General features: G+C 35.6%; 1 protein-coding gene and 1 long non-coding RNA gene across 2 annotated transcripts; one reads left to right on the top strand and one right to left on the bottom strand.

Moving 5' to 3' along the window:
- Window positions 1-4,516: 4,516 nt before the first annotated feature.
- Window positions 4,517-5,806, bottom strand: LOC115952514. Its single transcript, XR_004083442.1, has 3 exons — window positions 5,610-5,806; window positions 5,025-5,099; window positions 4,517-4,623 (listed from the first exon to the last, which is right to left on the bottom strand). It is a non-coding gene; the product is annotated as an uncharacterized LOC115952514 (long non-coding RNA).
- A 3,478-nt stretch (window positions 5,807-9,284) lies between these two features.
- On the top strand, window positions 9,285-12,730 carry LOC115952498 (putative disease resistance protein RGA3). The gene is made up of 2 exons (XM_031069678.1): window positions 9,285-12,084; window positions 12,662-12,730. The coding sequence occupies exon 1, from the start codon at window positions 9,753-9,755 to the stop codon at window positions 12,045-12,047; it is 2,295 nt and encodes a 764-aa protein (XP_030925538.1). The 5' UTR covers window positions 9,285-9,752; the 3' UTR covers window positions 12,048-12,084; window positions 12,662-12,730.
- Window positions 12,731-17,025: the final 4,295 nt, after the last annotated feature.

The following is a 17,025-nucleotide window of genomic DNA, read 5'->3' on the forward strand; positions in this document are numbered from 1 at the left end:
AAGAGCCTTGAATTTACATGCTAGAACATAACTAGGGGATCCCACAAAATGATAACTGTTTCACCAGCACCTAACTCGATGCACAAAACCCTCCACTTTAAGCCACATATTCTCAAATTTAAAGGGACTTTTCCCCCTCGCCATGCCTCCTGCCTCCACTAGAATAAGACAATGATTAGAAACCACACGAGGGAGAGGCCTTTGAATCACATCTAAGAAGTGTTCCTCCCAATTAGCTGAAACCAAAACTCTATCTATACGAGACATAGCAGGGTTCACTGAATCTCTAAACCACGTATACTCACCCCCGACCAAAGGAAGATCAATCCATAAAGTCCGAAAAATTGAACATGGCTGGACTAAACGAATTACAACCAAGACGCTCTGCCGGGTATCTAATAATGTTGAAATCACCTAAAACACACCAAGCTGAACTCCATCTCACTCTCACACTATCAAGCTTTGCCCATAAAGCATCCCTCAAACCGACATCATTTGGGCCATAAACTCCCATACATATCCAAACAAAACCATCTGCCACCCCCTTCAACAAGACCAAAACAGAAAAGCTACCCACCACACAATCAATTTTCTCATACACCCTCATGTCCCAGATCACAAGAATACCTCCCGCTGTGTGAATGGCATCTAAAGCCACCCAATCTACATAAGAGCTGTCCCAAAGACTTTTCACAACAGTAGAATTGGTACAGTCCAGTTTAGTTTCCTAAAAACACACAACCTCACACTTCCATTCCTTAAGTAAGTTCTTCACAGTATCCCTCTTATGAGGATTGTTAAATCCTCTCACATTCCAAGATAAAAGTCTCAAATTCATGGACAACCATCAAAACCCAACCCACTGAACTTCACAATCTCCCTGGTTCATTTACTAGCTTGACCATCATAATTAACTGTAGAAATTAAATTCTGTAATTCCCTCATACCTTTTGTAGAGGAAGAAGCAGTGCGACGAAGGCTGCCTACCGTAGCATGTTTCTCCCACACTTTCTTAAGTCGTTGAAAAAATTCAACACACTGCCTCTCACAAGAATCTATGGGGAAACCCACCCACTTACCGAAGCCCTTAACCTTCTTACTTACCCAAGCCGAAGGTTCCAAATCATCCTCCACAGAGATGTCAACTGGGTCATCTTCCTTTGTCATTAACACCAAACCCCCATTAGGATCCCATTGAGCCAAAGCTACATATTCCATCAACTACCGCTCCTCCTCATCCCTATTCGACTCCATGGTATTGACCCAATTCAACAACAGCAACTCTTCTTCGAAAGAATCTGAAACCAACTCGGAAACAGGAGAAAACTTGTTTTGTTCTAGTAAAGGCTGATGGCAAGACACCTCGGCCCTCTTTACTAGTGTCGTCGAACACCCCACCACAGCATCAGTGAAGCTGGGATGACCAATGGAATTCGAAACATACGAAATCTCCACAGCCCCACTGATCGGACAGTCCGTCGCTGGGTCGTCGGCAACTTGGACAGTGGAAGGAACCCCCACCTCGGCGTTGCTGCCTATACAGCCCATCGGAGCAAAAACCTCCTGCACCGCCCTATCGGGACCTCCATCAGAAGTTAATAGAGCCCTTCCCATCTCGCCAGTACAACCCATCGGAACAAAAACCTCCTGCACCACCGTATCGGAACCTCCATTGGAAGTTGGAAGATCCCCTCCCATCTTGCCAGTACCTAGCATTGACTTCTCGGCACTGACGTGGGAGCCCAATCCTTCACCTCGCTCACAAGATCATGACAAACCTTGTGATTTCAAGTGGGTTAAGTCACCGGTATGATTCTGCTTAGTTTTGGCCAGAAGGTCATCTTGGGCTTGTTTAATAGGCCCACCATGTGCTTTCTTAACAGGCCCGAGTTCAGTAGGTGTTATAACGTCCTTAACAAACTTGGGCTGAACAAAATTGGCCCACTTCACCACACGTTGGCCCCTTCCTTCAAGATCAACAAATATCTTTAAAGAAAAATGGGCCTTAGTCCACTTAAAAGTAGATGCACGCATTGGCCGTCCAGATACAGGGTGAGTTGAGATATTTGTTTTTGGAATAAAATCAAATTCTCCAAATCCCTCCTTCTGATTTAACGAGCCAGCAAGTTTAGGAAACTGCTTCTCCAAATCTAAATCACTTCCTAATTTCACGTGACCATTAATATCTTTCCAAACTTAGTTTTGTGGAATACCGGTGGGTTTTGCAAACCTACCACCGCCAGCAGCCACCTCCTTTCCCGGCTTAGAAACAGGTTTTCCCAAGAAAAAATCACTTAACTTCCTTTCAAGAAAAGCCCAGTCACCCTTATGAAAACCTTCTGGAACACACAAACAACCACGTGTAGCCCCATTATGATACTCAGATATTTCCACAAAACAACCACCCTTATTCAACCTACTAGAGTACTCCAAAATTTTATAATTCTCATGAATCTGTTTGAAAAAATGTTGCTTGCAAAAATCCCAATGGCATAACTCTACCATGCATGCAATGATCCAGTCCAAGCCCGATCTACCAACCCAGATAGAACCATGGTACCTGCCCCGTTTTTCTGTAATGGAATAAGAATCCATACGTCCTCCGTCAAAAGCCAAGAAGAAGGCCTTTGTGTCAATGCGAAAAAAAGAAAATTTCCCCCGTTCCCCATGTGAAGGTGAAGGCTTGGTTTGTGAAGAAGGTGGCGTCTTAGGAGGATTAAGGTTCAGAGGGGGTAAGGATGGTTGGGTCGGCGTGTGGTGGGGTATGTACTGACCAAACTGACTTGGCCAATAACAAGGCTGTTGGAAAGGGATTTGAGGAGGAGGGAAGAAATAGTGAAGGTTGGGAAAGTTAACAAAAGGTGGATTGGCTTGTGCATGGATAAGTGGTGGTGGGAGTTGTTGTGGTCTAGAGGAGAGGTGGGGCGGAGGGGGGATGGTGGGAACACTCATGGGGATAAAATCTAATTGCATCATTTAAAAACTATCAACTGAAGTTGAAAACCAGATTATTTTCTCCGAACTAACTGATATTCGGTTTCCAATTAAGCATGTTATATCTAAAGTCATAGTTCATTGACTAGTCTAGCATTTGCAAACATTTCTAAATTTACATGCTCCTTTTTTTTTTTTTTTTTTTGCCTGGCCATAAAAACCCTCTTCATACACAAAGCTTAACAGAATAACTTTATGATGTCCTACATGAATGTCCATAACCAGTAAGCAAAATATGTTATTGAAACTTAGGATCACTGCAAATCATTCATGACCAGAAAATATGATATCAAAACTTAATCTTCATTCATGGCAAGAAAACTCTTTTTTACTAACTGTCCTAAAAAAAAATTTTTGATCTGATCATTTGCCATCCATTTGGAAGAATGAAAATGGTTTCATACCCGTATAATAATTCTATGACTAGACTTGTCATAAAGCTCATTCGGTTCTATGTTGTTTCTAGAGCAATGTTTCTTTAGCCCATAGTTTGTCTCCTTTCAGATTTGTAATGTGACAAAAAATTTTAAGGTACTTTGGGTCATCCAGTATAAACTGATTAAATGAGAGCGATCCTACATTACCTCAATGTAAAATATATCAGAGTCAAATGACAGCTTCCTCCTCTTTGGCCACAGATCTTTAAGATTATACTCATGTTTTTCCTTATAATCATATCAAATCCCTTCCAGCCTCCTGTTGTTCCAGTGCTTACATTTTACAGACCCTTCATGTGCATTTAAAAGTTTGGTAAGCTTTGTTAGATATAATAAGCAGTGCAATGTGACAAAAGTAATTTCAATTTAACTTGAACAACTCCCCCCAACCCCCCAAAAAAACCACATATACACAAAAATAAAAGGAAAAAGACTAATAAATTCCAAGACACCAAGAATAATATTTTAGAAGCTGCAGCTTGGGCAATTTGCGTTGCTTGGAGGTCAACAAGAGGTTTCAAGTCTCATCCCTAATTGACACATCTTGAGGCATAAAACTTTTAGGCCTTACCCAACATAACTGAAACTGAATCCAGTTGGTTTGTTGCAACCAAATCAGCTGAGGTTAAGTGGTCTATGGCTTCTCTTAATAGTGTATGGAGAGTCACTTATTTTTGTCTGTTTACAACAGTGATCTTTCAAGCAAGATTAGCACATCTAAAACTAAAAAAGCATGCAGGTAGCTGTGTGTATATGTGTGTGCACATTCACATGTGTACTGTAAGAAATCTCATAAGAAACTAACAAGAAATTATTTGTAAGAGGATGATACCTGCAAGAGCCAGCTTCAGTTCTGTCTCTATGTCAGGGATACTTGGAACCAATACACCTGGAATGTCTAGGACACATGCTAGGCTGATGTGCAATACGCAGATTCACAATTCAACATCAGCATTTAAACATACATTGATGTTGAAATAGAAGTTTTCAGCAGTAGATCAACATCAGAAGGAGAAAGGAAACTGCAGATAGAACAAACAAATTAAGATTTTAAAAAGAAATAGAAAGATGATTTGGACCAACCTTCAAAACATGTCTGAGTTATTTCTTAGAAAATTTTGATATTTAAACCAGATAAATAAGCCTGATAGTATATTCCCCTATTCATATAAACCCACAGACACTTGCCAGCCTAAAAAGAAAATTGAAAGTAAAAAAAAAAAAAGGATAAATAAATTAGTAAGACAGTGAGCAAAATAGGGGTTGAATGAATCAATATTAATAAAGTGAGAAATATAAAACAACTCATTGTAACCCCTCCACTTTATCTGTGCTAAAATAATATACCACAAGTCAGAAATAACTTCCTTGCAATCAGTTTGCTTCTCATAAAAGCAACAACATCAACTATACATTAAGTGATAATGGCCAATCAAACAATTCACAACCAAACCTACAATATCAGGGTCCAATCTCAAATACCAAGTCTTAATAATTGAATGCTAACAAGTACGAAAAATAACATGAAGCCAGAAATTCAGTTTCTTTTTACTTTTCAAGGTATATAAACCACAAGATGCAGAATCTCCTGACCTTGTACCCAGCAATTAATATCTTGAGTAACACTGGGTAATGGGCCGACTGTAGCTCGCTTCATCTTCCCCTGCACTATGAGAGATAACTACAGCTGTCATTGTTCAATAATTTAATAACCTTCACTACAGTTCCATTTAAAGACACTAATTGACACTGACACTAACATTGAAACAGACAAGAAAACACCATAATTCTTGAAAAATTAGGACACAATTGACACAACAAATAATTAATTAAATGAATATTTTTAGAATTTAAAATAAAAATGCTAAAATTTAATTTAGCCGCTTGACTTTTAGTTCTATTGTCTAATTAGTCGTTACTAGCATTCAATTTTTGTCAATTGAGTACCTTACTTTGTCAAAAATGAGTCAATCCAGTCCTTCTGTCCAAATCTTTTATACTGACTCGTTTTTACAAAGGGAGCGACTAAATTGAATTTTAAAAATATTTTTCCTCTCAACAAAAAAACAAAAAGGACATGCGTGCAGAGTGAGTGAGTGTCCGACACGGACACTTGTCGGACACGTTTGGAAGGTGTGGGTGTTTCTTAGCTAGTCAGAATAGTATTGACTAACTTACCTTGTGAACAGAACAGAGGTGTTGCTATGGGCATTAATAGCGATGCAGTCTTGTTTGTTAGTACTCTCTTCTCTTTGCCTCTCCCAAACCCATCTTTTATCGCTCGCAAACTCTTATCACACTATTACAGTTCAGGGCTTGGACGCTTTGGGGGAATATTGATCACAATTCAGTCACCATAAATTGATAGTCGGACTCGGAAGGGTTTAAATTAAAGCTAGCATAATTTTAAAAACTGAGTAAAAGAAATGAAAATGGGGGCTGTCCATGGACTTAATTGGGTCGGGTTGGAATTAAGAAAAATAATTAAATAAAAAAAATACTAAATTGCAAATTATATCCCTCAAATTTTGATTTTATTTTTTAAAATTTTCAAAATTTCAATATGATCCCCAAATGTTACGTATCATTATGATTTGCTCCCTAACTGTGTGTTAAGTGTCAAATGGGTAGCCCAACCACACCCTCTATATTTTTTAATTTATTTTGATTTTGCATCCTATATGTTTGAAATTGTTTTGATTAATTTAGTGCTTAATAGATAGGTAAGCACAATACATTGGTAGAAGTGGGTAAATCCATATGATACAAAGCATTAAGAGAGTAGATCAAATTTTGAAATTGATCCAAATTACCCAGAGCCAATTTAGATTTAGACTAAGCAAAATAAAGTAAAAACCCAATTTGACTTCTTCACGTTGAGAAATATTCACTTATGATAATTCTAAAAATTAACTTAATTTAAACTGTAGAGATTGAGTTGAGTTATCTTAAGAGATTCTTGAAATGCGTAAATAGTTATGGTTTGTATGATGAAAATCACTATAAAAAAATTCCAAAGTTCCTACACTATTGTAATAGGAAGGTAAGCGGGTCGTTTGTAGAAGTTGAGTAGAGGGTTTGGACTTCAATATTTTTGTGAGTCCTAACTATTTGTAGCTATTCTTTTATATTAAATTTTATGGGTTTGTTTGTGTCCTTAGAGTGGTATTTACTTTTAAAAGGGTTTTCATTAGTTTTTTACTTCATTACTAAGTTTTGTGTTACACTTTATTGTTTTTAAATTTTCTAATTTGTTATTACGCTAAATTGTGGTGAAATATAATTATATTGTTATCACTTAACTAAGGTAATTTGATAACTAATTAATAATTTTATTGCGTATTTATCAATATGTCATCTTTTGTTTGTAGTCCAACTGGCTAAGAGAGGATTTATTAGTTTGGTACATTATAAATGTTTAAAAATTCTAATTGTTAATTATATTGCTCTTGTTCGTAAAAAGGTTGGTGCTCTAGATTTGAAGGACTATACAGTATACACGTCCCTTAAAAATAAATGAATAAACTCTTCAAATGTGATTCAAACCGATTAAACATCCCAAGTAACCTCATAGATTAAAATGCCAATAAAGCTAGGCCACATTTTGCACCCCAAAAGACAGCCCACATTTTCCTCAAAACAAAACGAAGCCCAATGTGAAGGCCTACAAAACCCAGCCCACAACGAAAAGAGCTTTTTTTAAACCCCCACCACACAAACTCACTCTCTCTCACCATCTCATATTTACAAGACCAAATAGACTGAAAAGACCGGTCTGGACTGAAATAGACCGAAATGGACCGAACGGTCTCTGACTCACAGACACACTTCCGTCTCTCTCACTCACAGTCACAGCAAGAAGAGAGAAAGAGAAGAGCAAGAATAGCAAAATTTATTGTTCCCTATATTGCATGCATTTCATATTTTATATATATATGTAATTCGATTATCTGCCACATAGCCATTGTTAAAAATGGCTACACATCCCCTTCCATTTATGTCCTTATTAATTAGTCTATATGTTATGCCGTGTATAGACCGCCAATCCTCATTCTTTCGTTATTTAAAGAAATCCGGTTGGTTCAATTTTTGTGACGGTCATTTTTTTTGCTCATGTTTATTATATCTCAAGTTAAGCGTCACATATTTTGCATAATATGCTCCTCATGTTCATTTACTTGTATGTAGATCACCAACAAAGCAATGCAAGATATCAGGTGAGTTTTGGTGGGCCTTCCTTCAATGTTGTTCTTTTGAAGTTATCATAATATTGCATATATACCTTCTGCATAAGACACTCATGATAATTCATTTTACATTGCTTGTAATGAATGTAAAATTTGTTGCCACAACAATATTATAAATTTATGTCCTATTAATTTACTTATCAAATAAGCGAAAATGTCATAACCTGTTAATGGAACATCTGACTGAAGTTCTTGTTTGTGCTACTCAGTCTCATTATCAATTTGTGTCTCATACCATATATAAAACGTAGTGAAACTTCTCATTATCTGAAAGATTTTCTTCCTCCTTTTTCTAGCTTCCTAGTTATTTATCTATTAATTTATAGTTTGTTTTGATGTAAATCTATCCTTGTTCCTTTATCCTTTTTTTCCCCCTGCCACATGCTCCTTAGTAATTTCATGGGACCTTCCAGTTGAATCTATCTGTATTGTTTTCATTTAGTGCCATGTATGTTTTCGCTCTACTGTGTTGTAATTTTTTGTATTTTGCATAATTGGCTTCTAATAGATGAGGACACGCACTTTTATGATAGTGTCTACTGTCTAGTGTTTGTGAGAATTTGGTAGTGGGGGTTTTGGGTATAATTACTAATTATTGATAGTGGATGAGTGAGGTGTTTTGGGGTTTGTGTGTTGTGTTTTGTATTGGTTGGTCATGTGTGGTGGGGTTTAGATCACCATGAGCCACCAAAAACCCATTCACCACCGCCCACAAATCCCAAATACTTAAGGGCCCATTTGGTAGAGAAGTTTGAGTAATATTGTAGTTTTTTGAAATACGTATAGGTAAAAAAGTGTGTGAAAATGTGTGTAATGTATGTTGTTTAACTACTCTATCAAACAAGGTCTAAAACTCATAAAAATTTCCCACTACTTGCAATCCAATAGTAGAAGATATAGAAATAAGGCATTCTTTTTCTAATTCTTCCTTTTTCGTGTATTCTTCTTTAGTTTAATTATTTTTTAAATCCCAAATAATAATTTCTATTATTTAAATTTTTTATTTTTTGAAAAATATTTTTTATTAATTTTATGAATATTTTAATGTAAGAAAATAACAAAAATAAGTTGTTTTGGGAGTCATTAACAGCGCAATTTTGACGAACACTAATAGAAGGATTAAATTAAATAAAGTTGAAACTTAAGGAGCCAAATTGAATAAAATCAACGATACAAGATTGAATCGAATATCCCTGTGATCTAACTTAACAACTAATTCTTCTCAAAGAAAAAGGAACTTGAGTCCCACATCGCCAAAGTAGGAACTAACTTAGGAGCTTATAACTATCGCTAGTCTAACAAGACTTAGGCCGTTTTGTTAGATTACCTTTGGTCAGAGTTTAGTCTCAATAAGCTGTTAATACACTACCCAAATCCCTGTGATCTAACTTAACAACTAATTCTTCTCAAAGATTGAATCGAATTTTAGCCTTTTTAGGTAATACTAAAAGGTGCATTTTGTAATTGAAGCAAAATATTATTATTATTTAAATTGTGGTCCACTGTAGAAGCATTATTATATCTTCAACGTTGTATTGTTTTCTTCCACAACAATGCTCAGGAACTCTCACAAGTCTTCTCTCCACCCGAACCTCTACTCTTCCCCGTAACCAAACAACTTGTCACCATCTGAACCCATCTCCCAAAGTCAAACCTTAGATCTGAGGCTGTCCTCCTATAATAAAAGCCTCTCATCCTGTAAATCTGAGTTTCTTACTTCCAACACATCAAGAGAGCATTCGTATTAGTACATTTGATTTACTTCCTTTCCAATTTCTGTTGCACCAGCTCAAGAACATGGCTGCAATTGGCTATGGCATCGCAGTCAAGGTCCTGGAGCTGCTTGGATCCCGTACTTTCCAAGAGACCAGCTCGGCATGGGGCGTCAAAAGTGATCTGACAAAGCTTGAGCGCACTGTCAAAGCCATCAATCAAAGCCGTACTCTTGGATGCTGAGGAGAAGCAAGTAAGTGACCATGGGCTGAGTGTTTGGCTAGGGGAGCTCAAAGACGTTCTTAAAGATGCCGAGAATGTGTTGGATGAATTTCAGTACATAGTTCTGCAGAAGGAAGTCATGAAGAGAAACGGGAGCACTAGCAAAAAGGTGAGTAATTTCTTTTCAAGTTCTAACCCACTTGCAATCCGTTTTGAAATGGCAGATAAAATCAAAAGTATTAGGAAGAGGGTAGATGAAATTTCAGCTGAGAAAGATAAATTCAATCTTGCTCATGGACTTGAAGATAGAAAGTTAAATATGCAGGAAAGGAGGGAAATGACCCACTCCTTTGTTCATCCTCGGAATGTCATTGGTAGGGATGATGCCAAAAAACAGATTCTAGATCTTTTGATGCAGCAAGATGCTGGCAGAAATGTCAATGTAATTTCTGTGGTTGGGATTGGAGGTTTGGGGAAGACCACACTTGCCAAGTTGGTTTATAACGATGAACAGGTAGTTGGCCATTTTCAATTGAGAATGTGGGTATGCATATCTGAAAATTTTGATATTATATGGTTGATAAAAGAAATCCTTAAATCTGCACTTGGTAAAATTGATGAGACTTTGAGTCTAGATTGGTTGCAAATTCACTTGAGAGAACTTATAAAAGATAAGAAATTTCTTCTTGTCTTAGATGATGTTTGGAATGAAGATCGTAAAAAATGGATTGAATTAGAAAATTTGTTAGTTGGTGATTGTAATGGAAGTAAAATCTTAGTGACAACACGGAATAACTCTGTTGCTACTATTATGGGCACTACTACCACATACAATCTAAAAGGTCTACCCGAAGAGGACTGTATGTCTTTGTTTGTGAAATTGGCATTTAAGGTAGGACAAGAAAATCAATATCCTAACCTCTTAAATATTGGAAGAGAAATTGTCAAAAAATGTAAAGGGGTTCCATTGGCAGTGAGTACTTTAGCTGGCCTACTTTATTTAAAAGTTGATGAACATAAGTGCAAATTTATTAGAGATAATGAGATATGGAATTTAGAACAAAAGGAAGGTGACATCTTACCCGCATTGAAGCTTAGTTACAATCAATTGCCATTTCACTTGAAGCAATGTTTTGCATATTGTTCTGTTTTTCCAAAGGATTACGAATTCATTAATTTTCGATTGATTCAATTTTGGATGACACATGGAATTCTTCAATCACCTAAGGATGAAAATGTAGAGTTGGCAGATGTTGGTGACTTGTATATCAAAGAGCTGTTGTCAAGATCTTTCTTTCAAGATGTTAGTCAAGAGGAATTTGTGCCCATGTATACCTTTAAAATGCATGATTTGGTCCATGATCTTGCACTCTCAATTGCCAAAGGTGAGTGTTCGGTAGTAACCAAGAAGTCTACCCTTGTTGCAGAAGTTTGTCATCTGTCAATTTTGGAGAATGGGCAAGAAGTTACAACACAATTAGAGAAGTTGAGCAAAGTCAAGACTATTATTTTCAAAACAGAGCAACCTGCATCCTTTCTTGAAGCATGTATCGCAAGATTTAAGTACTTGCGGGTGCTTGATCTGAGCAATTCATCCTTTGAGGTGTTGCCAAGTTCCGTTGGAAATTTGAAACATTTGAGATATCTTGACCTATCAGGTAATCGCATAATCAAGCAACTTCCAAATTCCATTTGCAAGCTACACAGTTTGCAAACTTTACTGCTTGCTGATTGCAGCAATCTTGAACGGTTACCAAAAGGTATAAGGGACATAATTAGCCTCAGGTTTTTGTTTATTACAACAAAGCATACCTGCTTGTGGGAGAAGGCAGTAGGTTGCTTGGATTCTCTTCGATCTTTGTTGATTTGGAGATGTGAGAATCTAAAATGTCTGTTTGAAGAGATGGAGGGGCACCTCACCAATCTTCGAACGTTGTTTGTTGGAGAATCTCCAAGTTTGACCTCTTTGTCACTCAATATCAAACACCTAACTGCCCTAGAGAACCTAATAATTGTGAATTGTGAAGAACTTAGTTTGACGGATAAAGAAGAGAATCAAGATCTCAAGTTAAGCCTCCGATTGTTGATGATTGGGAAGTTACCTAAGTTGGAGGTTTTGCCTCAATGGCTCCAAGCATCTGCCAACACTTTACAACACCTAGTGATTGTAGATTGTTGTAATTTCACTGCTTTGCCTGAGTGGCTGCCACATTTGAAATCACTTCAGAAACTTACAATTAGAAATTGCCCTAAGTTCTCATCTCTCCCAGAGGGGATGCAAGATCTCATTGCACTAAGAGAATTTCAGATTGAATATTGTCCTAAGTTGAGTAGAAAGTGCAGAGAAGAAGTTAGGCACAAGATTGCTCATGTACCAAACATTAATTTTGATGACGATTTGGATGAGGACAGTGGAAGTTCATCAGAGAGATGATGATATCAGCATATGTTTACAAGGAGAAGATGATGAGGTAAGGGCATATATGTCTTTTTGTTATTTTTGTACTATTATAGTCTCTATCATCTATGAGGTAAGATGATCAGCGTATCTCTACCAAGAGTAGAGACTCTCTACGAATTTGAATTAATCCTAAAGCTGGTTATGATTCTTAATGAACCCAAACCCCCCTTTTTTTCTTTTTTCTTTTTTCCTTTTTTTAAATTAAAAAAAAAAAAAAATCAAAGTCCTCTTTGTCCAAATTAGATTTAAGGTAAATTAAAACCAAAAATATCTTTTTGCATGAAATTGAATTTCCAAAAGTAAAGTGGTCTTCTAAATCTTTTATTTTTTGCCCACCCCTTTGGACCTTCCCAGCAAAAGAAGAAAAAATAAATAAAGGGAAAAAGTAGAGAAGAGATTAATCCTATTTAATTAATTGAGGAGTTTTATCTGTTTGTGTAACATTGTGTTTCTAAGCAAGGTATTGGCACCCAATAAAATTGAATGAACATAATAAGTTTTTATTTATTTATTTATATTTTGTAAATACATTTTTCCTAGTAGTTTTGTTCTTGTAAGTTGCTTATATATTGTGAATGTCATTTCAGGAGTTCAACACAAGTCACAATCAATAGAGTCTAAATGTTGCCCAATTCAAAGTCACATTTCCTTTTGTAATTCGTAAGCATTTCTTCTTTGCAATTTGTATTACAATCTGTAAATAAATAAATATTTTCGTTATTTAATTTGCTTGGAAGTGATGTAAATGAATAAATATTTATGTTATTGTAATTTGTACTAAATGATGTCAATAAATAAACATATATGTCATTTTAATTCAAAGTAATAGATGTAAATAAATAAGAAGTGATATGTATACTCTCCTTGACTACATTCTTGTGTATAAAGTTGAGCGATCCATGAATTTGTATGTGCAAACAGTCGTTCTTATATTCATAGTTTATGATTCTTCTTTGTAAGCGTGAAGCACCATGTGTATTAATATGCTTAATTATTTAGAACATACGAGGTGTAATTGACATTGAAGGGCGTAATATTTATATTTGGAATTATAAAGTTTCATTTCCATGAAAAGCTACTGCTAACTTAAACCAAAATTATAAATGATACATTAAGATTAAATTTAAAAAAAAAATTGACACACTAGTAATTAGAGAGGAAAAGATGGGAAAAGGCAAAGGTGGAAGATTGTAGGTTGTTGGTCCTTAGGTTTGGGAACAATGAGTGTCATTTTTCAAATCTTTCTTATGCTAAAGGAGTCAAAACACTTACACTTGGATTTCTCACCAAATAATTGATTTAATCTCCACTACTACAATGTTCATAATTAAATTTATGTTGTGGTAATTCCCTCCAATATTATCCATATTGGCATAGACAAATCCATCCATTAAAGAAAGGTAGATGCTTCATAAGTTGACAAGTTTGAGCACTAGCTTACGTGGGGCGGTATACTGGGGAAAAAAATTCAAAATGAAAAAGCTCATTTCGGAGGCAAGGTAAAAACTTAACACAATCCTCCATTTAGGAAGAAACCATGGGTAGAGAAGCAACTTGTCAAGCCTCAAACTTGTTCCCCCTTTGAAACTCTGGCTAATGACTTGTGGAGAATTACGCTTTTGTTGAACCATATCAGCAACCATGTCATTATTTTCTTTTTATTAATAAACAGAATTATTTCATTTCCGAAGTCCAACACAAAGGATGTTAAGTTATGATTTTTCTCATAACATTAGTGTTGGCTTATTCTATGACAAAAAATGTTGTAATTGCATAAATTTGTTTTCTTGTATTTTTGTGGGATTTTATTGTATTGGGTTTAGTATTAAGTTAGTGAAAACTCAAGCTTAAATGAAGATCAGTGCATTTCGTGACTAGCTCGCGAGAAGTTCGGGAGAAGGGTTACCGCGAAAAGTGCATGTGAGAAGCATATGACTTGAAACTGAAGAGTCGTGCCACGCTGTCAATTTTGTGAGTATTTTGTAGGTAAGGCCTTTTCACGAGATACCCGTGAGACTCTCTGCTTGGAGGATTTTTAAGTGTGACTTTCTTACCCTTCACACATACTATATATACCCTCATTACCCACAAATGTAGAGGAGGCCATTTAGAGAGAAAAAACCCTTTTAGAGAAAGAGCTATTCATCCTTAGTGAGAAATCATTCTAGCCTCTTCTCCTTCCCTTTCCCATTGTTATATCTTGAGAGAAGATTTGTACCCAAACACAACCCACACCTATTCAGAGTGTAGAGAGTGTTTTGGAGCTTGGGAAGCTTTAGAGATTTGCCAAAAGAAGCTAGTGAGGCTTGGTGGATGCTATCGGGCATATTATGAGATCCGAAAAGCTAGATAAGACACGATTTCAAGAAGCCTTGTTGGAGTAGGAGCTTGGAGGGCTTAGGTACATTGGGTAGATTAGACTTGGAGGGTTTCTTGCTATTCGTGTATCCCAACTTATTGTCTAGTGGATCGATTTACTGCTTGGAGGGTGGCAGAGAGGTTTTTCCCCGAGTTCTTCGGTTTTCTCTTTGATAACATATCGACGTGTTATCTTGTATTTGTATCTTTCTTCCCTTACTCTTGTACTTTACTTTTATTGTTTGTTGTTCATGTTTATGCACTAGAGTAGTTATCGGTTTATTGCGCCTCATTTACTCTTGTTCCGCACTTAGATAAGTTAGAGTAAAAGCAATCTAGGCGTAATCTTTTAATTGGGGTCTAAACAAGCTCTTGTATTTTAACACATAATCGAGCTTTCAAAGGAAAATCAAGAGAATCTAAACGTTGCTCAATTCAAAGTCGTATGTCCTTCTGTAATTCGTGAGCATTTCTTTATTGCAATTTGGATTACAAGATGTAAATAAATAAATATTCCGGTTATTTAATTTGCTTGTAAGTGATGTAAATAAATAAGCATTTATATCATTGTAATATGACGTAAGAGATTTAATAAACAATTAAATATATAGGATGATGTGCATACTCCTGTAACTACATTCTTGCGTATAAAGTTGAGAGATTTATGGATTGGTGCATGCAAGCATTTGTTTTTATATTCATATTTTATGATTCTTCTTAGCACTAAGCACCATGTGTAATAACATGCTTAATTACTAGAAAATCTGGTGTATAATTGACAAAGTGACATTGATGAGAGTGATATTTGTATTTGGAATTAAAAATTTTCATTTCCATAGAAAGCTCCTCCTATCTTAAACAAGAATTATAGATGATATACTAAGATCAAGATGGGGAAAAACAAAGATGGAAGATTATTGGCCATTAGTTCTCAGGTTTGGGAATGAGTGTCATTTTTCAAATTCTTCTTATACCAAAGGAGTCATCTGAACACTTGTGTTTTCTCAATGAGTATTGAATTAATCTCCACTAATATCATGTTCATTAATGAATTTTATGTCACAATTCCCTCAGATGTTGTCCACATGAAATTGAAGAATAGAATTGCAAACCCACAAAAAATATTGAAAACAAGTTTGAGGGGTAACATGCTATGACCAATTATATTAATGAAATTGTCTATGAAATCACATTAAAATTTGGGATCTACCTTCTAAGAACTAGAATTCCACTTCCCAAGTGCCCAGTCAAATAATGATAACTACACTAGCATTAAATAATAGGGCATTTTAATATTGAAAAATTTTAACTTGAACCCTAACCCTTTTTAATTAGATATATGATAATAGCAAGTATTTTCAAAAAGGAAAATGGGAGTAGCTCAAAATTCAAAAGCCACAAAACTTGAACAAAAGCAACAATTACTTTTCTTGAAAGCTAATTTATGCTTCATATTTAAGGACACTAGGATCGACCATTGCATTTGTTAAAAGCTAGTTTGTGCTTAAAATTTTAGGACAACAGCGCCTCAATACAAATGATCACAACAACTATATCCAAACAGTCTAGTTGAATAATGACTTCAATTGTTTTGAATGATATCTCATAATGATCAATTACGCTCTTCATTATACAAGCACCAATACATTGATCACAGGTTTTGATCTCTCCTGAATTTTAAATTTGTAAATTAGATTCAACTTTGAATTTTTGTTGTTTATTAAAAAAAAAAAAAAAAAAATTCATATCAAGACACTTGCTACTCACTAGAATAATTTGTGAGTGGGGGAAATCAAAACCATATTGTTATACACTTATTATATCAAGAGATTATAGAAAAGATCGTAATTAAAAATAGACAAAATAGTAAATTTAATAAATTAAATGTTTTCTCCCTACTTATCCTCCTAATTTTTCTGGAGGTTTTTAGTTGGCCCGGGTGAAAAACTTCACTACTCCCCTTTTCCATCATCCCTCTTATCCACCACATCAAACAAGGGGGAATTCTCATTTTCCATCCTCCACCTTTTACACCCAACCAAACAGACCATGCAATGAAATTTTCAGAGCTCATTTTGTTGATTTTTTTTTCTTACCTGGAATCCATTAGTCCCACACACGCAGCTGTTGATTCCCAAATCCCAGTCAACAACGCTTATCAATCCAAGAAATTTTTTTGTAATTAGTGTTATTATGTCCTTTTTTGTAATTAGTGTTAATATGTTATTGAAACTTAACTTGCTGTAAATCATCCATGACCAGAAAACTGTCCCAGAAATATTTTTTACGATGCTGATAATTTGCCTCCTTTAAGAAGAATGAAAATGTCATCATTCACATGTAATAATTCTACGACAAGACTTATCATGAAGTTCATTTGGTTCTATGTTGTCCCTAAAACAATTTTTCTTATGCCCATAGTTCGTCTCATTTCAAACTGATATTGCAATAAAAAGTCTAAAAATACTTTGCCTATTTGGCTGAATAATTATATGAGAACAATCCTAATTACCTCAATGTAAAGCATATCAGAATTAATTGGCCGAAGATCTTTAAGATTATACTCATGTTTTTCCTTAGAATCATATCAAAC

This window comes from Quercus lobata, chromosome 7, assembly GCF_001633185.2.
Source record: "Quercus lobata isolate SW786 chromosome 7, ValleyOak3.0 Primary Assembly, whole genome shotgun sequence".
Lineage (NCBI taxonomy): Eukaryota > Viridiplantae > Streptophyta > Magnoliopsida > Fagales > Fagaceae > Quercus > Quercus lobata.

Excerpts from the sequence above, each read along its gene's own strand:
- LOC115952498 (XM_031069678.1), top strand. The coding sequence starts at position 9,753 with ATGAAGAGAAACGGGAGCACTAGCAAAAAGGTGAGTAATTTCTTTTCA.